Source organism: Pipistrellus hanaki (genome assembly GCF_964339955.1).
Source record: "Pipistrellus hanaki genome assembly, chromosome: 3".
NCBI classification, from domain to species: Eukaryota; Metazoa; Chordata; class Mammalia; order Chiroptera; family Vespertilionidae; genus Pipistrellus; species Pipistrellus hanaki.
In genome coordinates, this window is record NC_140505.1 from 123,407,879 (window position 1) to 123,435,563 (window position 27,685).

Sequence of the window (27,685 nt, forward strand, 5' to 3'; positions counted from 1 at the left end):
GACCACTGATAAAGAATATGAAAGACTTTGATAAAATGCAAATTGCTATAGAATGTTATGACACATTTAGATATTTATTTAATATTATTTTGCACTTTCCCCCCAAAGCAATGTGGAAATCGCTGCATGGGTTTATTATATACAAATATTTTATAGAAAAAGTTGAGACATTAATTACAATGTTCATATTGTTTTTAAATTTTAACTCTCAATCTTTCACAGTGTTAGAGAATAATATATCCATACAAGGTATTATCAATTGTTTATAAACATTACAATTTGCCAATTCCAGGAACTATTAAGAGATCAGTCCTCTTACTGAGATAGCATGAGCTAAAACTACTACATTGCACCTAATAAAGTTGCTTAATCAAGCAGCTGGTAAGAGTTTATCATTTTAATTTACATAAAGTATAAAATTTACCACAAACAGCAAAATGTGACAAGCCAGCAGAATTCATGTGGCTTCGGTCACACTCTTAAAAAGAGTGAGCCTAGCCTCAGAACTGGATATGCACATTTTGATTAGTACCCTATAGCTATTCGCATATGTAAAAGCAGGAACATTAGAAAATATGATGCTAGTAAAATGTAGCATCATTTAAAAATATGTATCACAGCAGAACATCAAAAGGGCCACTTACATAGAATACTATTTTCATCTTCAGACAAATCAAACATACTGTACAGTAGGTTCAAAGATGTCACACATTCACTTTATTTTTTAGCATCCCCTTAAATATGTGGGTATGCCTAGTGATCCTAGCTCTGGGAAAGGCCTACTTCTCATATCCACAATGTGAGCAAATTCTGAATGTGAATGTGGTCCAATAGGACATCCTGCCTCACCACAGGAGTGCACGAGGCTCACATACCTGCATGTACTCACATGTGTCACTGGCACAACCAGGAGACCAGGTAGCCAAGCTCCATGCCTCATCTGGTAGCTGATGGGCTAGCAAAACTGAGAAGCTGAGATGGAGTGTGGCTCTACCTGTGTGGATTGACCCTTTCCTCTGTACAGTCTGCCAAGCTTGCATGTGACCTGTGTTCCTTACAACAGTGTTTTTCAACCTTTTTTTGGGCAAAGGCACACTTGTTTCATGAAAAAAATCACGAGGCACACCACCATTAGAAAATGTTAAAAAATTTAACTCTGTGCCTATATTGACTATATATAAAGTAATTCTCTTGAATAGGAATCAAATAAACACAAAGAAAAGTATTTTATAATTACTTTATTATGAAATATTAAGTAAACAAAATAATGAAAAATTATAAAATTCTTGTCTTGTCTGCACCTACGGCACACCAGGCAACATCTCGCGGCACACTAGTGTGCCGCGGAACAGCGGTTGAAAAACGCTGCCTTACAACATATGCCCCTAACGGTTAAATGAAGCTTCCTAATACGATTTACTGAAATCAATCATCTTTAACAAGATAAGACAGAGAACTTGGAACCTAAGTTCCCAAATGTGATATTTTAAATGAGACCAAACCAGGTTGAATGCCAACAAAAAACAGCAGTTTCTCAAATCTGCTCATTTTTCACATCTTTTCAAATTCATGTTGGGAGCTGCTCTTAAAATTTTTTTTTTTTTTTTGCTTACAGGAAGTATATCATATTCAGACTCATCTAGTATAAAAGTTTTATAGAAAAACTAGAAAAGCTGTTATACATGCATATCCTTCAAACAGATTCTTAGCAAAGCATTGATAAATTAGATGTTTTTAAGAAAAAAATAATGTGATATGTGATTTCCATACACAGAGAAAACATGCTAAAGATAAGTAGATAAAGATATAATATAAAACTATAGACCACCAAACAAAATAAAAATATGCTATCTGGTGAGTTCTCTAACCTTGAGCAAGCCTGTAACTAGACTGGACATAAAGAATAATCTACAGGTCCACAGAGTTATGAGGTAGACAGAGATGCAAGAAAAAGTGCTTTGTAAACCACAGGTTGCTATTCAAATATGAATAGGGGCCTACCCCGCTTTGTCATGCAAGGGGGAGGTGATGGATATATATGGATAAACTCATTAGTAATGCAGTTAATACAGTAAAATGTATTTCTGTTACCCACCAGAGAGCACTGGTAGGTTCTCCATAAATGCACAAATATACACTGAATTCAGTCAAAATATTGTATCATTTAAATCTTTGTTCCATTTTTAAATTGATCATTTCTATCTTCAAACAAAATATTATGCTACCCATAGCTGGGTTGGCTCAATGGATAGAGCTTTGGCCTGTGGACTGAAGGATTCCAGGTTTAATTCCGGTCAAGAACACATGCTTGGGTTGTGGGATTGATCCCTAGTGGGAGGCATGCAAAAGACAGCCAATCAATGATTCTTTCTCATCATTGATGTTTCTATCTCTCCCTTCCTTTCTGGAATCAATGAAAATATATTTAAATATAAATATTATGCTAAATACAGTGTATGCTACCTTAAGATGATTATTACTAATCTGAATCTACTAACCTCCATATCTAGCTCTGAAACACAGATTTATGGAAACTTGATTAGCTAACTGGAAAATAGCAAGCATAGAATATACTGTAGGACATTCCTAGCCAAGAAGTATATCCTTTGGGCAAAAACACTCACCAAAAATTGCTTCTTAACAAGCAATATAATACCACACATTTTAAAAACTTTTTAAACCAGTTACACTGTCCAGAGTAAAACATCCCAGGAAGTATTTATAAAGGACAGTTTATTCTATGAAATATGAAAAAACTGTTTATGAATAATTATTCAAAAACTGATAAAAGGTACTTATTTTTTTATTGCATAAATGCTTGCCATTGACATCTCTATGTTCAAATCTGAACACAGTGATAATGCTCTTCTATAAAACATACAAATGACTGAAAATATAAAATTTATTTTTTAAGTCAAGGGAAAATTAATACATATGGAATGTAGCATTAAAATTTATTTTTAGGATAGTTATTGAAAACTGTGTACTTCCTATGTAAGAAAGGCCGCTTAGGATCCTGAGCCCGCTGAAAAAACTGCTTACTTTGTGAAGCTATTAGCAATCCTGAATCAGTCCCCCTTAATTCCACTAAAATCCTCAAAGTTGCATTGAGGAGAAGGCTCAAGCTCAGAGACATAGGCAGAAAACCTACAGATACACTCGTAGACTGCAAATACCTTCAAAGTAAGCATCCCATCTTTTAAAGGTATTCCCTCGTGTTGTTTTATGTATATATATTTTCAAGCATGCAGAAATGTTGAAGGAATTTCACAGTCAACATATACCTACCACTAGACACTATAATTAACATTTCCCTATATATGATTTATGATACATCTTTACTCATAATTTTTACCTCCTCAATCTCACTGTGGAAATAATAAAGCAAGGCATGCTTCGGTTAATGCGTTTAGAATTTTTCCCCATGTTCAATGTTCCTTTATTCCTCTTGGAGACAGAAACATAACTCATACTAATACTTAGGATTTAGAAAATAAATTTTTATTTAAAGTGTGCCATAAATTAAGGACAACGTTGTACTTGTCAACATGTCATGGCCAGAAAATATTTTGGGTGAGCAAATTTGTTTTCCTAAGGGAAATAAGGTCTTTGAACTCCCAAACTTTTCTAACTGGCTCTAAGTTTGAATTAATGCCCTATGGTTGACTTGATAGCGATATGTTAAGATAAAATATCCTGAGCACCAACTATCCCATGACTTCAGGAAACAGGCAAGCTGGGCCTTGGTCTCAGATGAACCATTAACACCAAGTCCAACATAAATCAGGAGAGAATGCTCAGACAGACAACAGGGAAATTCTGCCCTGGGGCTTGGGTGGATAATCCAGGATTGGTTGGATGGTTCTTTTTCCCTATTTTCTTGCATGCCTGTGCACATGCTTGTGCGTGGGTGCGTGCGAGTGAGTGTGTGTGTGTGTGTGTGTGTGTGTGTGTTTGTGTGTGTTGGAGCTAACCTGTAAGTCATTCAGCACCAGCACTTCCGGTGCCTCACAGGAAGTCATGAGGAGAGTAACAATAACACTTCTGCCCCTTCAGCTCCCATTTGGGCTCTGCCCCTCCTCCCCCTATCCCCAGGAGAGAACACCCCCAATAGCTATCAGTTATTGCATGTTTCCTAGGCACAGGCTTTATTCCAAATGCTTTATATATATAATTGCTCTCAATACTCACATTTGATGAAATAACACAAATGAGAAAAGTAGGAGAAGACAAGTTGAGTATTTGACACAGTCTCTGAGCCAAAAATCAAACTTAGGCAGCCTTATTCTAAATCATTTGCTATTAGCTCTTTACTACAATACATTACTGTTTTATTAACTCTTCCCAAAGATGTTAGTAGCCTGATTGGTCAGGTGATGAGTAAAATCATGGCCATGTTTTATTACTGGGCAGTGTTTCTTTCTGCTAACAGTGTGGGCATCGCCATTCCCTCCCCCTCCCTCCCCCATAAGGCTCATTTGTGATAAGCCCACCCAGCAGGGTCCTCCTCTTTGGGCAGGCTTTCTCTGTCCATCCTCATCCACACAACTAATTTGATTAGTATTTTCAGTTCTGTTCAATGGAGCAGTGATTCTACTTGGAGAAACAAGAAAACCCATTTTTGACTTCTGGACCCACGGCATCGTGCACAGTGCCTCTGAGATGATCTATTTTAGGAGAGTTTGGGAGATTTATATAAAACCTCCTTTCATAAGGCTAGTCCTTTGTTCCCATTTACTCATTGTTTTGTGTATATATAGCTCCTCTGCAGGAACCCTAGAGAAAACGAGACATGAATATGAGGATTTCACATAAAACCCACCTCAACTCCCAAACACCAAAGATATCATCATTGCATTTTGTTCACAGTTAGTGAATGGGGTGAACACAAGAGATGAAAAGAAGTGCTGGCTGCTCCTTCAGCAACTGCTTTGGACGATTTCAGCTGCAGAGGTCACCAACAATGGGTGGAATGGGTGGTGGCAGCAGCTGTCCCACGAGTGAGTCACCTGTCTGCTGAATGTTTATAAGGCAGTGCTGTATCTTGGTATGTACTTAGGATTTCCAACAATAAAATAGGAATACTTGCAAAGGATAGATGGATTCTTGAAAATTTTAATTCCAAAGAGCTGTGTTAACATAGAATCCAACACTAGCTGTTTGGAACAAATACCCTGTGTGGATTCCAGAATTATAGCTACAGAATGTCTTAGTTTAGATTTCCCCAGAGTAGACCCTGAAACAATGATTCAAGTGCAAGTAATTTGTTTGGTTGTTGATTCCTGGAAATAAGTGGAAGGGAACGTGAAGATGGAAAACAAAGGGCATTGTACTGCAACAAGGGTAACTAAGTTCCCTCCCCAGGAAGCGCTCCCAGACACAGGTCTCCTGGGCAGTGCTTCTAAGGACTGCTGCACAGCCACCAGGGGATCCTTTTAAAATGCACATCCTGACTCAGCAGGTTTGGTGGGGCGCCCGAGCCTCTGCATGACTTCTAAGCTGAGAGTTAAGAATGATGCTTTCTGAAACCGGTTTGGCTCAGTGGATAGAGCCTAGGTCTGCGGACTGAAAGGTCCCAGGTTTGATTCTGGTCAGGGGCATGTACATTGGTTGCAGGCACATCCCCAGAAGGGGGTGTGCAGGAGGCAGCTGGTCAATGTTTCTCTCTCATCGATGTTTCTATTTCTAGCTCTCTATCCCTCTCCCTTCCTCTCTGAAAAAAAAAAAAATCAGTAAAATATATATATTTTTAAAAGAATGATGCTGCTGCTCCTCACAGCATGACACTTTGAAGAGCAAAAATATCAATGGTTTTCTGCTTATTTCTCATTCAAAATTTCTAAGTTTACAACATAAAACTGACAACATTTATTACATTCACTGTTTTCAAAATATATCATTAAATCAGCTTTAGTTTCACATAACTCTGTCCTCATGATTGCGTATTCATCACGTATCATCAGTCTTGGGGACATTTGCTCAGTCCCTACGTAAGGAAGATACAAACATCCTGTCTACCCTGTCTTCATGTTATTACACCAGGTGGCTGTGCTCTCCAGCAGGCAGCCCGCTCTGCAGGGGAAGAAGTCAGGCATGCCGGCCAGGCCCAACTCGTCTCTGACTCTTTCTCCGCTTACACACCTGATCCTGCTCCCCACTCCAGGCCAGTGCCAACTCCTACGCTGACTGTGATCATTCTCCGATGTTTGGCCCTTGGGAAAAATAAAAAAGCAGAGGCCTGTTCTCCTGGTGCTGACATTAAGCACTCTCTAGGGGTGCCTTCGCATGCGTTCCCAGGTTCACTCACGTGGCTGCCTCAGAGTAAGTGCTGTGGAATCTCAGTCCAGATGGTTATGGTCACCTGGAGCCTCAAGAGAGGCAACAGGACATGGTTGAAGTATTGTTTAAAATGATGGTGCTATGTTGAAATTATATTTTTATATATAGTCAAATGGAGAAAAGTCCCATCCCCTTTTGAAACACAATTTTAAAGAGGAATTGACAATGATATGATTGCCATTCAAAACAGGCCACAAAAAATACAATATTGGCTTTAAAAATATCTATGTATATTAGATATAAATATACATATATATGTAATAGAAATAAATATATAAAAATCAAATGATGTATGCATAGAGCAGACCAGTACATTAGTGTATCCCAAATTTTCTGCATTGCATATGTACACAGTTTTCATAATTTTGAAGAAAAAAATTATTCTCAGTAATTCTTTTATGAAATTATAAAATCCAGAAGAACACATATGTTAATACCAAGACAGAGGAAAATATTAAAGACAGGGATTAAAACTTACTCAACCACTCAACCCTAATGGTAGTAATCATTATTATCACTGACACCATAATGAATGAAAATTAATAACATAAATAACATAATAACAATTTAAATATCCTGCCTTCAAATGTTCAAAACATAACTGAAGTATCATGTATCTTCGGCCTATTTATATACATGAAGATTACGTGGTCATTTATATCTGTTGACATCTTAAATCCACCAATCGTGAGAAAGAATACGGTCTAGTTTAGAACAAAGGAGTGGGAACATGAAGCATGGTACATGTACTCACGTGTCTATTTCTAGTTCTTTCTGTTCTCCCAAGCGTGTTAACAGCGAAAATGATTATGCCAGGAGCAGAAAGGCAAATGGCCGTACAAACGTTCAGAAGTCTGTTTGAGACCCACCTATCTAAATTCAGATCTGAGAGAGAAGTTTCCAGAATCACTTCTGGGCAGAAAAAGAGCACACGTAATCTAATTTACCCTTAGAGAATTTCAGGTAATATGGCCCTGAGACAGCTGTTTGCAGCATCCTTTTATGAAAAAGGACCGGACACAGGGAGAAATTAGGGGTGGTCTCAACTGGCATCACAGTATATCACAACTCCAGTACCAGCTTCTTTGTGAACTTGACATTCATATTTGTGTTTGAACTTGCATTCCAGATTTGTATAACAGCATTGCAGAGTGGCTGCTCAATGTATTTCTGAAATTAAAAGTTTGGGTAATCAGTAATGGAAGACTAACCAATTTTGTTGAAACCCCAGACAACTCATTCCTCTTAACTGTCATACTTCAGGATCGGATAATTAATAAATGATGTGGTTTTGCTTCAGAAACTTCATCTCCCCTCATGGTCCTTTTAGCATAACTCATACACACAAACAATAAAGAGTCAGACAGATTTATAAAAATAAAGCACCATTTAATGAGGCCATCCTTCAAGAGGATCAAAGAATGAAAGGGCTGAATCGATCCTAAGCCTTCTCCATTTTCATGATTTATCTTCATATTTTCTCTTAAGAAGACAGATCTTTAATCAGTTTCCAACATAAACAATTTCAAGTAATTCTCAACACCTGTGAGAATGATCCCACTATACTTCTTGACTCTTACATGATACTTCTGTACCAGCACTGCAAGAAAATCAACACATGTAGTTTAAATGAAAAGAACCAGGATATTAAAAAATAGTAAAATAAGAATTTTGCCACCTTTAAGTTGATAAATTGCTTTTACTAAGTAAAAATAAAACAAACAAACAAAAAAGACAATGGCCCAACACAGGTATATGTATAGATGTACCTGCACCATACTACTGTTAGGGGTCAACTGAAAAAAATAAGAACAAAATTCTGTGTGAATAGATACTGATGAAAAACTCACTGTTATTTATAGGTATTTCTTTATCCAACCTTCTGCTTAAAGTTGACTTTAAGTCTGCCATACCACAGGGCCACCCTTAAAATAATAGTCTTTCTTCATATCATCATCCTCTTTTCTATTAATACAATCATTTATCTCATTTTTACATGACTTTCCACATTTCAAACAGTCTTCTTCACTGTACCCAGAGTGTGTCATTACTGAAATAACTATCATTCTCTTAGAAAGACAAACATGGTATATTGAAACTCATCTTGAGCTTTTTGCTTGGCAGTGTGAAAATAATGCTGACTAACATTATAAAAGACATGATTTTAGAAAGTAACAAAACAAAACAAATATGGTATTAATTTTAGACCTTTCCATAAAAGTAAATATCTCTATGTATGCAATAATGATGTTCACCCTTACTGGTTAAATACCACAGAAACAAAATAATTCTAACAGGTCACCAAATATTTATTGCATAATCACTGCCATAATTTCAAAATGTGTATCTTGCTGTCCTCTTAGTAGTACTAATAAATTGTTGACTCTGACAAATGCTTTGGTTTAATACACAGAATATTTGTGGAGCAATAAAGCAGTGCCCCAAGGCTGTCTGAACTGCAAACTCCCTGCAATTAGACTGACAGCAAAGTCTACTGAGCTCTGCTTTTCCGTTCAAGGTCACAATTAATTATATCATAGTGACATTTGTGCCTATTGAGCTTTCACTGTCCTGAGGGCTTTTGCAGAAATAATCCTTCAAAGCAATAAAATTAGTGGAAAGTAATATACCAACCTCCCTGGCATCAATGAGAAAACAAGGATCAAAGGTCAGTTTTCAAAAATAAAACATATTATAAGCATATAGGAGCTCTGAGATGCTATGACAAGCCCAGAAGCCGAACGCCAAGAACAGGAATAACCCATCAGGGCTAAAAGCAACTGAAAGTCCTGCTGATAAAAATCACAGGAATCAAAAGTGCAAATGAATCCCACCTCGCCTTATGCTAACCCATGATGATTTGAGAGGCTTAGGGGTAATCCTCAACTTCTAGAACACCCACACCTCTGGTTTATCCATAATGAAGAGCACTTCAGATAGGACTTGTGGATATGATGCCTGTTAATTTCCAGGTAGGTTTTCCTCTGTTCCAATTTTGTAAGGTAAGAAGGCATTATTTTTAAAAAGCCACAAAAGTCACACAAGTCACACATACTTTTACCAGTAAATGCTTTACACACACACACAGACACATATATATATATATATATATATATATATATATATATATATATATATATAATATTCTCTAAAAAGAGAATATAATATATATTACATTCTCTTTTTATAGAGTGTGTGCATGTGTGTGTGTGTGTGTGTGTGTATTATTGAGCAACTTAATTAGTTTTATAGAAACAACTCTCTTACAGGAGTAAAAACAGCTTTTTTTTTATCTTTGTAGGAAGAAACTTTCTTAATGAATGGGAAGAATGAGAAAGGAGCAAGCATCTGCTAGTATATAGTAAGCACTCCATAAATGACCTCTTCCCTGACATTCCCCTACTCACTGTAGTAGAACACATACTCACAACCTCACATGTCCGAACAGTTTCTACTTAGAAGCAGAGCCTAAGTACAAATCCACCCAGTATAAATTAAGAACAAAGCGAGCAAGCTATTGTAGACTGAACAAGAAATCAGTTAGTTGTGCAGTGTTCAAAATAGGAGGGTATGTTGAAGCCAATTCAATGCATCCTTTTTTGGAATATCTGCCATATATCAAATAAACACTGTGTGGGGGGGAAGTGAGGGAACAAATTTTTCAGTAATACCACAATGATGCTTCACCTCTGGATTCAGTCTCAAGTAGAATAAATGTCATTTATTTCACTGATGTGCAACACTGTGCCTGTTACATTAATTTATCATGAAAGACTACAAGCGATTAAAGTAATTACATGAATGATCTTATAACCTTGACTGGCAATTGTGTGGTGGCAGGACTCTGCCCAGAGCTTACAAAGAGTTATGATGCTATATTTCACTTTCCTCCATAAGACAAAGTCACAAATCTGTCACTGAAACTAGATGTTCCTGCTGACCCTTAACAAATGTGCATCTTAAGTATTGATCAACTGATCAATTAGCATCTGGGTTTCAGGTTTATTCAGCGTGAATACTGATATCAATTAGGTGGCCAGGAATTCATTACAACCCCATTTTCCATCTTGCTACTGCTCGTTGTTAATGTCCACTCCTACCCCACTCCCTACCTACTACATGGAAGCCGCAGAGAAGTAGGATCCTCTTGTACCATTATACTAAGCCGGTCTTTTTTAATTTTCCCACAGAATCCTGGCTCTCCATAATTTGGCTAAAGTCTATTGCTATTCTTAGGAGCTGAACAGTCCTTTGTGAATTGGCCTGGGAAAGTAAGCATCATCATAGACCATTGTTTAAAGTTCCATACAAGGAATTTTCAGAATGACTTTTACAATTCATCTCATTCTTCAGCTTGCAATCCCTCTATATTTGCAGAAAATATCTCTTATTCAGAAAAAAATTGCACCTACAGAGGTACTTTTCTTCCCTGTGAGAAAAACAGAATTTCTATCAAAAATTGGAACTGGTAATATTAATTGCTTACTACCTATTACCAACTTCCCTCTTCTTTCACCCAATGCAATAGCCAAATTACCATCAGAATTAAGTATGGTTTAAGAATGTGGATAGAGAAAAATAATTAAATGGCTCCTCAGTAATTAAGAAACTACAGAGCAAGTTTTCAATGGAAATGTATCTCACCATCTCTTTTGGATTAACACCATTAGTGCCAGCAGGGGGAAAAAATGCTGGCCACTTGAAGCACAAGTAATCTTGGTAACACACTTATTTGTATAGAAATATATGTCCACATTAATGTGAAAATTGATTCCAGCCATTTGGGTTTTATAGTACTTAGTATTTTCTGAGGTTTATTTATAGGTAAACCCAATGATTGAACCCAATTGGACATAAATAATCCATCATTTCTGCCTGAATTGGTGCAAAGGGATATCTTGGTCCTATTCTAGTGGCAGTGGTCATCATGTCAGAACAAATTAATAAGATATTGACTCTGTATGGTCTCTTGTAAATTCACCTCCAGAACTGTGAAAGAGCTAGCTGATTTCTGGGAGTACACTGTAACTACTAAAATATTATCTAACACAGAGCAGAAATAAACCTTAATCAGGCCACTCAGGCCCAGGTCTAACAAAAAAATCTCCTTTCTATTATCTCATTCTACCTTGCCTTTGTGCCTTAGCCACCGGGTCCTCACACACTTCTCCTATACTAATGGAGTCAATGAAAGATAATGCATTTCATCATGAGAGGGCTTTCTCTCCTGGCACCGTCTCTGACCCTTCTGATAAGTGCTCTCTAGATGGTTCTCACAATAGTGCTGTAGTTTAGCAGGTAAGAGTTTCTAAAAAGGTAGAAAAATGAGGCTTAAGTACAACCCACAAGTATTCAATTCCAGCTTCTTACTCAGAAGCTCTCTAAACCCATTTTAAAAAAAACATATTAGCACAATCCTTTCTTGATATTTTCCACTAATTCCTTCAACAACACTCTTGAAGAGTCAGACCAAAAATCACAGCTGCTTCATGACTCTCTTCCCAGGCCAGCTGTAAAAATGAGAAGGCTTACATTGAAGTTCCCCAGGGACACGACACTGGAGAATTTCAAATGCCAACCATGACATCTAATGGCAGGAGAGCAGGTGTTCTCTTTTGGGAGCGCTCTAACTTGCTCCATGACCTCAGAGGTGCCCCATGAAGCACACCTCTCCCTGGATCTCAGAAAACTGTTCACCTGAGGTCAGGCCAGTAGGTCACCAGAAGAAGTCAAAAGTAAGAGAGCAAAGCAGAATCCTTTGCCAACCTATTGGACAGATTCATTCGGACTACTATAAATAAAACCAACTGCTAATGAAATCCAGACCCTTAGTAACACTTGGCTATATGGCAGGATTTACTCCCATGAAGTGATATATTATTTTATCTCCTGAAACACATTCATTTTCAATTAAAAAAAAAATTCTCACCAAACATAAACAAAAAAGAGCAAGTGAAAGGAAATGTACTTGTATTACCTTCTTCTGATCTTCTAGCTTGTGGCTCACCGGATTCTTCCCATGTCTGTTCATCTCTGAAGATAAATCCATCACATTAGGTTCTCGCCCTTCAAAGTGGAATCTCTTCAAAACAGCAGCACACTAATCCAAGATGCAATCGCTAGGAAAACACTGGCATGCCACAGGTCCCATCACACACCATTGCTGAACTTTATCCACTCCAAGGAACGATGAAAAAATCCATTGAGTGAATGGAAAAAATGAATTTTGCAACTTATTCCCAAGACTTTCCAAATCAACATATCGTTTCTAAATGCTGATGTCTCAAAAGCACAATGTTCCTCCTGGAATTTTAACTCCAACTGCTATCTTTTTCTTTCTTCACAGTTTTCCATTTTGAAAATTACACGGTTCCTATAAACATGTGATAAAATAAAATAAGCACACAGTTAATTCTCCCCCATCACTTATAGTACAATTAATATAAAATCTTATCTCAAAAGTCCAATTTAGAAAAAAAAATTAGGCATTGGTTATAGCTCACACAAAAGCAGTAGCAAATGAAAGGCATTATTTTCACCCCTACTGCCTTTAAAATAACAATTGTAACTCCTGAACTAAAACAGAATATTAAAACCAGAGAATCAAAGCACATTGAGGCTAAAAATCGATAGGGAATACACATACACTCAACCAGCATGTGTATATGCTCCCTAGTTTCACTCACTAAGTATAGCATTCATAGAACTAGAGAATTTGGAAAACAGCCCAATAAAACTAAAAATGGTGCTACAGTAATTCTTTTCATAAAAATTTCATTTAAACTTCAAAATCAATTTATAAAATGTTTATTATTACTCTATTTTAAGATACTACTGAGAAGTTAATTTTTGTAAATCAAATTAATAGTAAATAACAGAGTTAGAATTCAGATAGTTTTGAATCTAAAGCCCTTATTTTGTTCCAGACATACCTGTCTCAATTTATATTACATATTTTATCTGCAGGATACCATAAATGACTTGTCAAGTACCTTGCTGAATTAAAAATGCACAAGGTTGTCCAGCCAGCATGGCTCAGTAGTTGAGCGTAGACCTATAAACCAGGAGGTCATTGTTCAATTCCTAGTCATGGCACATGCCCAAGTTGTGGGCTTTATCCCCAGTAGGAGACTTGCAGGAGGCAGCTGATCAATGATTTTCTCTCTCATCATTGATGCTTCTCTCTCTCTCTCTCTCTCTCTCTCTCTCTCTCTCTCTCTCTCTCTCTCTCTCTCTCTCTCTCTTTCTCTCTCTCTCTCTCTCTCTCCATTCTTCTCTGAAATCAATAAAAAATATATTTAAAAAAGAAAGCACACACAAGGCATTTTCCTTAAAGGGGTCTTATAATCCAGTAATTTCCAAACCCAGATAGAAAACTGAATCACCTGAAAATAATCTTAATCATATAGATTCATGGGGTCCACCAAACTGGTAATTCAGAAGCTACAGAGTAGCCCTTGGAAATCGGTACTTTTCTTCCATCTCTTCTAGACACTCTGATGCAGGAAAACCTCTGAGGGGTTGAAACCTCCCTCTGATGCAGGGCTTCCCAAACGTGTCTGCATTTTGGAATCACCTAGGAAGCTTCAAACACTACTGATTCTTGTGCCCAATCCCCAGACAGGGTGCTTCATTAGTCTTCGATGTAACCTGAGATTAGAACCACTGCCCTCACACTACATAAATGCCCTTTGTATAACTGACTAACCCCAGCTTGAATACCTGAAACAAGAGGAAACATAGTGCCTCAGGCGTCAGCTCTTTCCACACTGAGGCAGCTCTGGTCTGTAGATAGCTCATTCTAATTTGGAGATGAAGTCTGCATTCCTGAATATTTCTGCGCATAGCCATTGGTGTACACAAAACATTTTTTTTTTTTTGGCCTTTTTATCTGAAAGTTCTTTAAGTATCTCTTTAGCCAGGTTAACTATCCTTAGCCCCTTCCATGAGTCCTCACCACCCTGGTCACTTTCCTCACAATAAGTTTCCTTTGCATCTAACCGTTCTGCCCAGAAGTGAGCACAAGGGTCAGGCATGACATACTCCCTCCATGCAGGCAGATTGTGTTTAAAAAAACAGCTCCTGAACTGCCTTTGTTCCTCTCCATGCACTGCTTCTTGAACAGCCATCCTCCTGCCACCATTAGCTGCTTCTTTAAGTCCTCAGCTCTGCTGCATAGGTTTTTATTGTTTTTTAATTCACACAAAGATCTATATTGGGCAAAACATGTTGGCAGCATTTTGTTAGCTGTGGCCATTTGAAAGTAATAAAAGTGGCATTTCTGGAAAAGTAACCCATAATTCACATTATTCGCTGCCCCTTCTATGAGTGCAAACCAAGGAGAATTCATTGTAAATCTTGAAAAAATTCTCTGCCATATAAAGGCTCCTGACTATTGCTTTAAGTAGTATAAGAACAGGAGTTGGGAAGTGTTTACTAGCCCCAGATTTTTAAATTATTAGAAATAGATAAGCAAAATCTGGTCACTCATATGCCCTCTTCCACCTCCACCACCCCTGCAATCACCACAATGTTGTCCATGTCCATGAGTTCTCTCTCTTTTTTTTTTTTTTCATTTCTGCTCAATCCATCCACCCTCCCCTAAACCCACCTCCTCCAGCAGAAATTCAGTTTGTGTACTAATGTGAATGTCACGGTCAAAGCAAATAGCATGGGAAAAGCTTGGATCTAAGAGAAAATATGGCCAATTTGGGGAACTCAACGGAATTCAATGAGGAATGGCTGAAAAATGTTAAGAAGAAATGTAGCATAATAGAATCTGTCATTTTAAAAGTTCATTGCACTGCAAATTGGAAAATAGATGGAAAAGAGCAAAACTATGATAGGGATCTATATATATAAAAGCCCAGCGACCAGAACAACTGGAAGGACCAGTGGCTATGACATGCACTTATTCCAGCCAAATAGCCTGATCCAGGCCCTGGATCGACCCCTCCTCCAACTGCCCATGGCCCCTCCCCCCATCTAGCTGCACCTCTGATTGCCCTTCCCCCAACCTGATCAAGGGTGAGGCTGGTGGGCCAACTTCCCACAGTCCCTTTACTCTGCTGGCCTAGTCAATGGGCCCCTATTGGGACATGCCAGCCGGACCCTATCTGTGCATAAATTCATGCACTGGGCCTCTAATATCTTAATATGGACCACCAGAACAATAAAAGAAAGAGCATCCTGAACTGGCAAATGAGTTTATGGTATGAAAAAGTAAGAAAACTGAGTGATATAATATTTAAAAGGTGAAAGTTGACAGAATTGGAGTGTGGGTGTGGGGTTTAAGAGTGCACAAGCATATGGATGATGACACCATTATCTAAAGCAGCAAATCTCACAGGAGAAATACTCTAGACAGGGGAAGATAAAGAAGTTTGTGAAGCAAACAAAAGAGGTTTTCTAAAACCTAGAAAATTACACGCCAATTTCATTGATGGACATAGAAGCAAAAATCCTAAAGTAATATTAAGAAACTGAAACCAGCCCTGGCTTATTTGGCTCAGTGGATAGAGTATCAGCCTGCAGACTGAAGGGTCCGGGATTGATTCCAGTGAAGGGCACATGCCCAGGTTGCGGACTGAATCCCTAGTAGGGGAGGAGGTGTTGGGGGCAGCCGATCAATGATTCTCTCTCATCATTGACGTTTCTATTTCTCTCTCCCTCTCCCTCTCTGAAATCAATAAAAAAAATATTAAAAAAAGAAAAGAAATTGAAACCAGTAATATATAAAATAACTCTCCCATTAATTCTAATTGGTATTATGCCAGAAGTAAATGATTGGTTCAAGATTTGAAAATCAATAAAAACCTATTTAAAAAAAAGGCAATTTCATGCATGCAGCATTAATTAATAGAATGTCCACAGGCTGTGAAAAGCACCAAGGGCAGAACCCCAGGGGAAAGATCCACCTTGTCTTAGGTAGTATTGCTAAATTCAACCCTTAAAATGCAAATGTGATCCTACTACCTAATTAAAATTCTTCAGTGGTTCCCTAATATCAAAGTTTATATCAAAAAATAATAAAAATAAATAATTCCTTAGATTGTCCTTCAACACTCTACCCATCATGATCCTGTATTAATTTTCCAGCTTCATATTACTACTTTCTATATTCTGTTGTAATTAAACCATGAAAACTTAAGAGTTTCTGAGGACAATATGTCACTTCATATCTCAAGCACGAACATATCCCTAAGTGCCATACAAGCCAATTGGCAAACTCTCGATTATCCTTTAAAAGTCTCTTCAAATCCATTTTATTTCTGAAGGCTTAACTTTTTTTATGCCTCTAACCCCACTCCAGACAAGTAAGGTCTTTCTTCCCCAATGTCCTATGAGCATCTATATACTTCCTTGATAGTATCATGCTTACCTAGTTACTTGTCCCCTACTACATTGTCAGCCCCTCCTGATGTTCACCCAAAGTATGGCACAATGCCTGAAGGCTAACCATCATCATTCATAAAGTGATTATTATGATTCTAAAGAAAACATGGTGTGTGTGTGTGTGTGTGTGTGTGTGTGTGTGTTCGTTCACACAATAATTTAATATATATTTTTAAATGTTGTAACAAAATTGTCTCATTCTATCTAAACATGTGCAGTTTAGAAAAGGCTCTTTCTGAACTTGCTATTTTAGCTATCCTCTTGCTAACTGAAGCACCACATGCATGGATAAAGCATAAAACTCTTAAGTGTACAGTCTATGACATGCTCAGTTAACCAACACTCATTATGATACAGAGTATTCCCCCTCTCCCTTAATAGTCCTAAAGGTAACCACTACTCTGTTTTATCACCACAGATTCGCTTTCTTTGTCCTTGAAACTTCATATTAAGTGGAATCATACAGCGTATACTCATTTATTTCTTCTTTTTTCCAGTATTAAATCAGGAGGGTCCATCTGTGTAGTTGTAAGTAGCAGTCATTCATTCCATTCTTTTGCTCTATGGTGGGAATTGTGGTATTTATATGTAACAATTTACATAGTTGACCAAAATAATGCCCAATTCAACATTGAGATTTTCTGTCATCCTGAACTCCATGTTCTAGTTCAGGCTTTTTGGACTCTATGCTTACAAAGCAAAACAATAAAAGTTTGCTTTACTTCACATATTTCTCCCAGGCTCTGTGACCTCTATTCAAGTCAAAGAGAATCAACAGTTTCTGTGCCCAGACTGTTGGCAGCTTAACAAATCACAGATCCGGAAACCATTAAGAAAATGACTGAAATTTTATTTTGGATTTTAAGTCAAAGGTGAAATGGTCTTGCATACCCTTTGAATTATAATACTGAATAATCTCTATGTGGCTCAGTCAGTATTTCTGAAGTGCTAATAAAGGATCCAGATGCAAAAAGAAAAGGTTACGAAGTTGTTCCAACAGAAGAGGGTATCGAAGCCAGATGTTTCACCTGCCCTCCCACCAATGTGTCTCAGACCTAACACTCCACTGTTACATACAATAAATGACTCTGCCATGTAAAAATATTACAAAACTATTAGAATAATATGACTGTCATAAAAATGTTACAAATGTTTTGCAAACATAATAATCACACATCATTATAATATAAAAAGAAAACTAGAAAATAGAAGTCAAGTAGCTAAAGCAGACAGTATCATACCTAATGGTAAACTATCAGAATAATACATAGTATTAGACTATTTGTATGAGGTTTAAAAACATTTAAATCATTAGTAAGTATTACTTATTAATGCAGACAAATATAGTAAAAATATAATTTCATGTATGAAGTCATATATCGCTTAAAAGTCAGGAAGGACATAAAGGTGCCTGCTACCACCCTTTCAACAAAACATTATATTATATAAACTTATCACCATGGTAGGACAAAAAAACAGTAATACAAGGACAGAAAAGGTAAAAAAAAAAAAAAAGTTATTTGTATATAGTACTACTGACTGTAGAGAGAGTTTGCGAAAATTTATAAACAAATTATTTAGAAGCAATAAGACTTTCATACACAGTACACTGGCAAAATGTATACCTTTACATCAGCCACAACAATAAAAACAATGAAATGAAACATAATTTTAAAACAGATTCCATTAGTAAGAGAAAGACAGAATATAATGCTCCTTAGAGAAAACTAAAAAAAATATATTAAGACTTTTATGTAGAAAGTTTTTTAATTGAAAGATGTGAAAAGTATCTACATAATTGGAAAGATACAATGTGTTCATGGATAGGAGAATTAAATATCATAAAAATGTCAGATGTCTTCTTCCCATTATTCCATAATTTCAACTCAGTTCCACTCAAAATTTTAATATGTAACTTTATTATGTAACATAAAAGGCTGATTATTAAATTCATGTGTAGAAATAAAGAAACAAGACTAGCCAAAACAATTTTTTTAAATGCATGCTTTCAAATATATCAAGATTCATATAAAACAATTATATTTAAGACAGAGGGGTCATGGACAAAGGGAAGGACAGACAGATAACTGGAATATAACCTACATCTCAGAAACAGAAGCAGGAACAGTCATATAGTGTATGACTATTAATATGCAATCCAATGAGAAAACAATTGATTTAGAAAAACTATTTTGAAACAATAGGTTATCTGCATGGAAAAAAATATGGCTAATAAAAAAAGATTTCTTAACAATACATAAAAATATAAGCTCTAATTTAAAAAAAATGATAATATTGACTTCAGCCATCTGTATAACAAAAGGTAAGCATACAACAGAGAAAAGAAAACCCAGGGAGGACTGGGGAAATATATTTACAGTTTACATATATGTATAAGTGCACATCCTAAAAACAGAATTCTTACAAAAAAAAAAAAAACTAAAAAAAAAAAAAAAAACCTACAAGGAAGACAACCCAGAAGAAAAAGGAGCAAAGTATATGAATAGGCAATTCCCAAGAGAAGAACACGAATGGCCAATAAGCATATGAAAAGTAGTAACTGGGAAAATAGAAAATTTTAAAAAGACACTACTCCCACCTAACAGATGGTTAAATTTTTAACTGTTACCCATAGCAACCGTTAGAAAAGATGTGACAATGCTAAAACTTTCATGAACTGCTCAGTGGGTATGTCGCTGCTGTGCTGGTGAAGCACAAGCACTATAATGAGGAGTCTGGCGGCAGCCCTCAGACATATCCATGGAATTGCCAGGAAGAAATCCACACACTAAAAGACATGCATGTGAATATTCATCCTTGGCATTGGCACAAAAAATTAGAAAGATTCTAAATAGCCAGTATCAGAAATTTAAATAAGTTGTGGCATGTAAGTATGACATTGTTTACAGCAACGAATGATCTAAAGCTCCACATATCCACATAGACAAATCTTAATAACATAATTATACATCAAATAAGGGAGTTACAAAAGAATAGAGTATGATATCTTTTATAAGAAGTTTAAAGCATGTTAAGAAATACTAAATACCATTCAGAAAAACATACAAATACGATAAAAGCATAAAAACGTGTAAGAAACAATGGATCCCAAACCAAGATAGCAGGGCTTTTTTCCTGGGGGAAAGACAGGTAAGTGAGTTTGGGAGGATTATAAAGGGAGTTTTCATGGTGATGCAGTTAGTATTCCAGGTCTTTGAAATATTTCTAAAGTAAAGGTTAAAATGTGGTAAAGTTAGGTGTTAAGTACACAGAAGTTAATTTTGTGTATTCTTTCTGCTCACTCTGCTCTTCTTAACCCTTAAAATAGTTTACAATAAAAATTAAGATGTTAAACAAAGAAACCACTAGTGAGTCTTCATAAAATGTAAAAGCATTTATAATACCTAAATCAATCAACCAACATCTAACTATGGGATGATAGCAAACATTTTCTGCAGAGCTGGGACCTCCCCATAGGTGGCGCTTGTCAAAGTTCCAGGATGAGGTTTCTTTTTCGGTTGTCTCCTTAACAGGAGAGCACTGCTGGCACTTCCTGGAGGGGCCTGGAAAAGGGAGCTATGAACCTCTTGTGATGTATTGGTACAATCCAGCACAAGGAAAGATTGTCCTTGGATCCCCCATTGAGAGAAACAGTCACTATATCAGGTAGCCTTGGGACATGCCTGACTTGACCACAGTGTGAGCCCAGGGCTCTCACCATAAGATGGCCTCTTCCTTAGGATCTTTCCTTTAATAATGTTGTGTTTTTTTGTTTGTTTGTTTGTTTGTTTGTTTTAGAGCATCCTGTCTCAGAGATTGTTCTAAGACCCAGGAAGAGAAAAGATGCATAATACTCTGCTTTGCCCCTATGCTGAGTTCCCAGCTCAACCCTCGGCCAAGGAGTTGAAATCCATCAAGCAAATCTCAAGAAATCGTGATGCGCCACCTGATTCAAACAAGTATAACTAAAAAGAGCCTCCGTGCTACTGGATGCTCCATAAAAGCCCCCACACATAAATGCATGTCTTTGTGCGGTGTCGCAGAGAACCAGAAAATCATAATCATGTAACTCGACTTTTGTGAGTTACTCTTTAGAAAACTGCAACCTAATTTTGTGAGACAAAAATAGTTTTTCTCTTGTATACCAAGAATCCAGGAAAAGGTGTTTGTTTGTTTTTTAATTGCACTATGATTCACAAACTAAGTTATTGTAAATCTGAGTTGTTCCCACCTGTGACATGCAGGAGACATAAAAACAGCAGGGAAAACAGTATGGCTGTTCGCTTCTTTCTGAAGACTGGATATGCTAAGTTATTTGCCTCTATCAGATAAATTGGCTCTGCAGCCCACAATTATAAGATCATACATGGGTTTTCAGCAGGAAGTTTGGACTTGATTCGTTCAAGATTATTGGACTTGATTCATTCAAGATTAAAGGACACAAGGAAGGTTATATCATTCTGAGCCAATAACTGTACATGTAATGGAGATGGAACAGTGTAAAATGTACATAGTCTTAGGTACTAATGATCAATAGAAAAAAAGCTTGCATCTTTTAGCTAAATTTGTTTATTGCCTGAAAACTCAATGTAGTAATTCAAGGCCAAGTGACAGGAAATTGCAGTTTCCTGGCTGACAGCAATTCGATCTGCAGTAATAGCTTTGAAATGGAATTTCTAAGCTCTGAAGAGGGGAAAAACACAGTATTTCCAATAACTTGGGGCACAAAACCCAGATGAACTGGCACAATTTTATGTAGATAAAATTATGGTGTATGCTTACAAACATGCAGCACCTTATTATGAAATTTCAATCAAACTTTTGATTTGGTCAGATGCCAAAATTTGGTCTATACATGGCCTCCCATAAGGGAGATTGGAAACACACAGCTGTTTCTTGCTGCAACAGCAAATAGACAATCATTTTATCTAGATAATTATAAAGTAAAAACACTGAAAATTGGTGAGCTGAGCTAAGACAAGTTTTTAAAGTTTTTCTGGTTTCCTAATGGTGGAAGGATTGTTTTCTACATAATTCCTCCTCTCAGAAGGGACTTCTATCCGTGTTCATTCCCTACAAATATGTAAATTGTTATGAGAGTAAATAAATTGTCCATCTTGCTTGAACCACAGTACTGTTTTTGTTACAACAAATTAGCCTTTACCTAAACCAAGTAGCCGGCAATCTCATTAGTCAACAGAGCCAAATATCAACAGTACAACGATTGAAATTTCTTTTGAGAGCCAAATTTTTTAAACTTAAACTTCTTCTGATGCTACTTCTTCAAAATAGACTCTCCAAGGCCATGGTATTTTGTGGAAGAGCCACACTCAAGTGGCCAAAGAGCCGCATGTGGCTTGGGAGCCGCAGTTTGCCAACCACAGCCCTAAACAATACAGAAATCCCGGCCTGACAGAGGACATGACAGACTGAATTGTTTTGAGTAAATATTTTCTCACCTCCCTTGGCCTCCCGATGACCTCCCCACCCCCACATCAGCTTGAGTTAAATTTCCTGATCTTCAACATAAAAGGGTGAAGTAAACAATCTCTAAACAACCCTATAACCGGAAGATTTTATACATTGCCTCATCATTTCTGCCACTTTCTTAGCCAAGGCCCTTCACTACAGACACTCTGAGTAGAAGTACATTCTCCTTGAGAGATTTTCTCAGCTCTGCTTGATTTCAGATCATCATAAGTCAAGATTTATTGTCATTTTATAACCCAACTAGTGTCCTGGTGCATGAAATTCATGCACATTAAAAGGGGATTAATTAGAGGAAATAATTTAATAATGCTATTTGCCATTTCTCTAAAATAGAAGTGTCAGAAATGAAAGAAAATTAGTAAAATGTCTATGAAAACCTTCCTCCTGTCAGGGACTGGTGCACACCATGGGACCCAGAGTCAAGTCCCCGCCCACCCACATGCACCTCAAAATCATGTGAGACTCAGACCTGACCAGGCCCTCCCCCCATTAGGCAAGATCCTGACCCAGCCAGTCCCGCCCTTGTCAAGCCCTGCTAGGCAGAGGACTTAGCTTCAGGTCTCTTGGCCCGGCGCCAAAACAGGGAGCGTGGACTGAGGTCCCCCAGCCCAAACCAGAACAGGGACATGCCTTGAGGTCCCCTCTCAAGCCACGCCAGGTGGGGGACATGGCCTGAGGTCCCCTGTCAAGTCCACCAGGCAAGGTGGGGGGGCGCAACCTCAGGCCCCCTGGCCCAATGCTGAGGGTGGGGAGAAGCCTGAGGGGCCATGGCCTAAAGTCCCCTGTCAAGCCCCACCTGATGGGGGAAGTGACCTGAGGTCCCCAGGCCTGGTACTGGGAATGGGGGAGCAGCCTGAGGTCCCCTAGCCCAGTAATAGGACAGGAAGTGTACTTTGAGGTTCCCTGTCAAGCCCAGTTGAGTGGGGGCATGGCCTGAAGTCCCTGTACTGTGAGGTTCCCTGTCAAGCCCCATCTTGTGGGGGGCGTGGCTTGAGATTCCCCGGCCTGACACTGTGATGAGGAGACACCCTGAGTTCCCCTAGCCCAGCACCAGGACCTGAAGCACACCTTGAGGTCCCCTGTCAAGCCCTTCCGGGTGGGGGACTCAGCCTGAGGTCCCCTGTCAAGCCCCACGGGGTGGGGGAGGGCATAGCCTCAGGTCCCTGCTGATTGCTCATTAAGGCTCCTTATGGGAACTTGGCCTCAGCTGTGAATGCAGCCATCTTTGTGATGGAGTGATGGTCAATTAGCATATTCCCTCTTTATTAGATAGGTTGGTCTTCACTTTACTTTCTATATATCTAATCTTTGGGCACTCATGCAACACAAAATAGAAAATGCTATCTCTTAAATATCATAAGCTCTTTGTAGAGAATCAGAAGTCTGGCCAGCATATAAAACTAGTCATTTTCTATTACAGGGAACAATGGTATATTTTGAAAAGATATAAAAAAAAAAAAAAAAAAAAAAAAAAAAAAAAAAAGCTAGCACTCAATGGAGGTCCTTTACGTAGCACAATTTATAAAAGTAGGTGGAGAAGAAAAGTCCTTTGGGGGAACAGTCAGCAGTATTTTGTGTCCAGTACAAACCCAGGATATGTTTTCCTTCAGGACTGGGACTACATTGCTTAGTTCTCACCAACAACAAAAGTGAGGTGACACCTCAGGAAACAGATAGTTAAATACATGTGTGAGTTCCTAACACTTTTTCCCATCTGCAAGCTGAAAGGGAAACAGTTTGAATTCCTGAGTTACTGTTGAAGAATAGTCACCTGGAGAATGGCTTGACCCATATCAGACAGTGATACAAATGAGGAACATACCTGGGTTGTGTTAAGCCACTGACCTTGGAATTTCTTTTTTTTAATATAATTTTTAGATTTTGATTTGAGAGAGAGAGAGAGAGAGAGAGAGAGAGAGAGAGAGAGAGCGAGCGCTTTATTGTTTCACTTATTTATGCTTTCATTGTGATTCCTGTATATATCCTGACCAGGGATTAAAACTGCAACCTTTGTGTATTGGGATGATGCTCTGACATTAAAATGTCTTATTATCACAGTTACACTGACCAATATAGCAGGATCCCTTGGTCTGATCCCCCGTAGTATAGCATGGCTCATCATCTTCCCCACTGAAATGTTGCCATCGCATGTTGAAAACCTTACTCTTTTGTTTCCACATACATCAGTAGAATTTGGTGGAACTGATAATAAAGAAAACAGCACAAACTGTTTCAGGTTTCCATTTATGTGGGCATATACAACATGCCACTGTACAAGAGTATTCAGGAAGATGTAAGGCATCTTTTACGTATTGTAGTTCATCAATTTCTAAATGGTCTGAGTTTTACCCTGAGTCCTAACATCACTATGGAAAATTTTTCAATAACTACTAAATAATGTGATTTAATATGCTCATAAATGTTAGGTATCAAGTCATAAAAATGAGACACAAAGATAAACTTTTCTTTCTTTAAACATTTATAAGTTGAATACAAATATGCTGAGAAATATGAAATTAGTCAAATGAGATATATTCACATATACTCTAGTAACCCTTCTAGACAATGAATTACTTATGTGACAATTAAGACTACCATGTTTTTAGTTCAGAAGTAAGTTATCTTAGCACATAGTTTAACAAATGGTTGTAGAAATAAGAAAGGAAAAAGAGAGGAAAGAAAGAAGATTATATCAGCCAACCAAAGAAATTGAATAGTCAATTCTTTTGTGAAGGATTATCGTACATTTGTGTTTCTGAAAATTAGCTCTTTGCTTAATATAAAGACAATGAACAAAAGAGATTTTAAGAATGGTGAAATACAGTATTAAAAATACTTGACTCACCAGAAATCTATCCACACTAAAATATAATTTGTACTCATTAATTAGAATTACATTGGATTTAATTTTCTTTAATATTAGTTTTAAAAAGGATTTCAGAGCAAATCAATAGTGTAAGTAGTACTTCAACAACACTAGCTGCTTCAAAGCTCTTCAGCTACATGTAATTTGTTTACACAGTGATGAGAGCAGTAATTACAAATGGCTCCTATTATTTGTGAAAGCAAGTCAGGTATTCCTTCATTCAATGTGCATGCATGGAGCACCTACCAAATGCTAAGCATTAACTTTATTTTAAGGACACAGTGAAATGACATTTTCTCAAATATATTTTAGAGGGAAAAAAATTGAAAATGGCAAGCTAATCCTGATCCCAATTATTTACTATAGCAAAATCTTGGTAAAATTGTTAGGCTTCAATTTTTTATAGCATAATATAAAGTGAGAAAAGTCCATGGGAAGGTAATCAAGAAAAATGACAGCCCTTCAGCTTAGTATTAAAGAAAGAAAAATACACATAGCCAGGCTTATGTCAGTTTCCTTGACCAGAAATTGGAGCATCAAAGAGTGTGTGTTGGGAGTGCGGGCTGGTCAAAAGGGTTGTTATGATTTTACTTTCTTGCTTCTGTTTGGTTTAATCATTAACAGCCCAAACATGCATTTCAATTTGTCACAAGCATTGCCACTTGCCATTGTCTCACAACTAATCACTCCACACATCCTATCTAATAAAATGATAATATGCAAATTAACCATCATTCTGCTACACCCATAAGTCATGTCCGCAAGTCATGCTCACCAGCCAATCAGGAGTGAATATGCAAATAAATCCAACCAAGATGGCTACAGCCACAAAGAGCAGGAGGGAGGTGTGGGTTTCCCAGGCAATGGAGGAAGCCAAGCTTTCTGTCTGCCCTTGCAGACCTACACCTCCACTCAAGGCTACAAAGTTTCAATGATAGAAGGTAAACAAATCCAAACAGAGCTGGAAAGAGTGGGGGCCTAGGGTTGCCCCCAGCAATGAAGGAAGCCAAGCTTCCCGCACACCCTGGCCTGCCCAAGCCTCCACTAAGGCTACAAAGTTTAAATTATAGAAGATACATAAGCCCCAACAGAAATGCCTGCTGCCACGGAGCAAGCAGAAGACTTGGCTCTGCTCCAGGCTACAAAGTTTCAATTGTAGAAGATAAATAAACCCCAGACACCAGGGCCTCTGCTTGGGTTGCCAAGGAGAGTGGCTGGCCTGAAAACCACCACAGGCCCCTAGCCCAGGCTGCCCCATGCCCCAAGGGAACCCCCACCCTGATCAGGGACATCCTTCAGGGCAAACCAGCCAGCCCCCACCCGTGCACCAGGCCTCTATCCTATCTAATAAGAGAGTAATATGCAGATTGACCATCACTCCAACACACAAGGTTACTGCTCCCATGTGGTCAAAGATCCTGCCCTCATGTGGACACAAGATGGCCACCACAAGATGGCCAGCAGGGAAGGGCAGTGGGGAGGGACCAGGCTGGCATTGTAGGGCAGTTGGGGGGGACCAAGCCTGCAGGGAAGGGCAGTTAAGGAGGACCCAGGCCTGCAGTGAAGAGCAGTTGGGGGGGACCTGCAGGGGAGAGCAGTTAGGGGCGAACAGGCTGGCAGAGGAGCAGTTAGGAATCAATCAGGCTGGTAGGAGAGTGGTTAGGGGGTGACCAGGCTGGTAGGCAGAATGGTTAGGGGCTATCAGGAAGGCAGGCAGGCAAGTAGTTGGAAGCCAGAAATCCCAGATTGAAGAGGGTGCAGGCTGGGCTGAGAGACACCCCCCACCCCATGCTTGAATTTCGTGCACCAGGCCTCTAGTGTATGTATAAAAACCTATTATGCAAATTGTCCCCTCAGGAGTTCAACTGGGAGACTGGGAGTTTGATTGCTCACTATGACATGCACTGACCACCAGGGAGCAGTGCAGAACAAATGAAGGTCCCTGCCAGTTGCTGGTTGAAAGGAAGCCCCAGAAGGCAGACAGCAGCAGGGGAAAGGCCCTGGCTGGCAGCCAGAAGGAAGGTCTCGGACAGCAGCCCAAAGGCCTTGATTGGCCCTGATTGCAGGCCAGGCCTAGGAACCCTACCCATGCACAAATTTTGTGCACCAGGCCTCTTGTGTATAATAATTACCTGTTCCCTAAACATGATTAATGCATTTGATATTGCAACCTGACTCAGAAAAGTAGAAAAGAGACAATATTTTCCAATACAGGTAATGGTTTGGGTTTATTGGGAAACAAGAGTAGATTATATTAATTTTTGCATGGATTTAGATCCATAATGAAGAATAAAGCCATAGTTTTACTCAATAAATGGTACACTTTTAACTTTGACAATAAAGTTATAGAAAGCAAATAGCACGATACAATTATAAGACAAAACCAAGTAGGCAAAGAACAACCCCAAACAAGTAACTGTTTTTCCCCTCTGGGGGAAAATATTGGTTCCAATGGACAGCATATCTTTGTGCCTTACATTGTAAACAGAAAATCCTGCAGAAATATTTGCCTTCTTCCACAATACAAGTATGTATCTCATTTACATAAATGATTTCACCATTAGTTCACACAGTAGACTACCATGTAGATTAACA

General features: G+C 38.2%; 1 protein-coding gene across 3 annotated transcripts in view; it reads right to left on the reverse strand.

Annotated features, from left to right (window-relative positions):
• The window catches only part of NAV3 (neuron navigator 3), a 774,341-nt gene that overhangs the window by 549,262 nt on the left and 197,394 nt on the right, over positions 1-27,685 (reverse strand). For all 3 annotated transcript variants that reach the window (XM_084876277.1, XM_084876279.1, XM_084876278.1), the window contains exon 2: positions 12,317-12,712. In XM_084876277.1, the coding sequence (XP_084732403.1) occupies positions 12,317-12,388 (72 nt within the window). In that variant the 5' untranslated portion in view covers positions 12,389-12,712. The remainder of the gene's footprint in view (positions 1-12,316; positions 12,713-27,685) is intronic.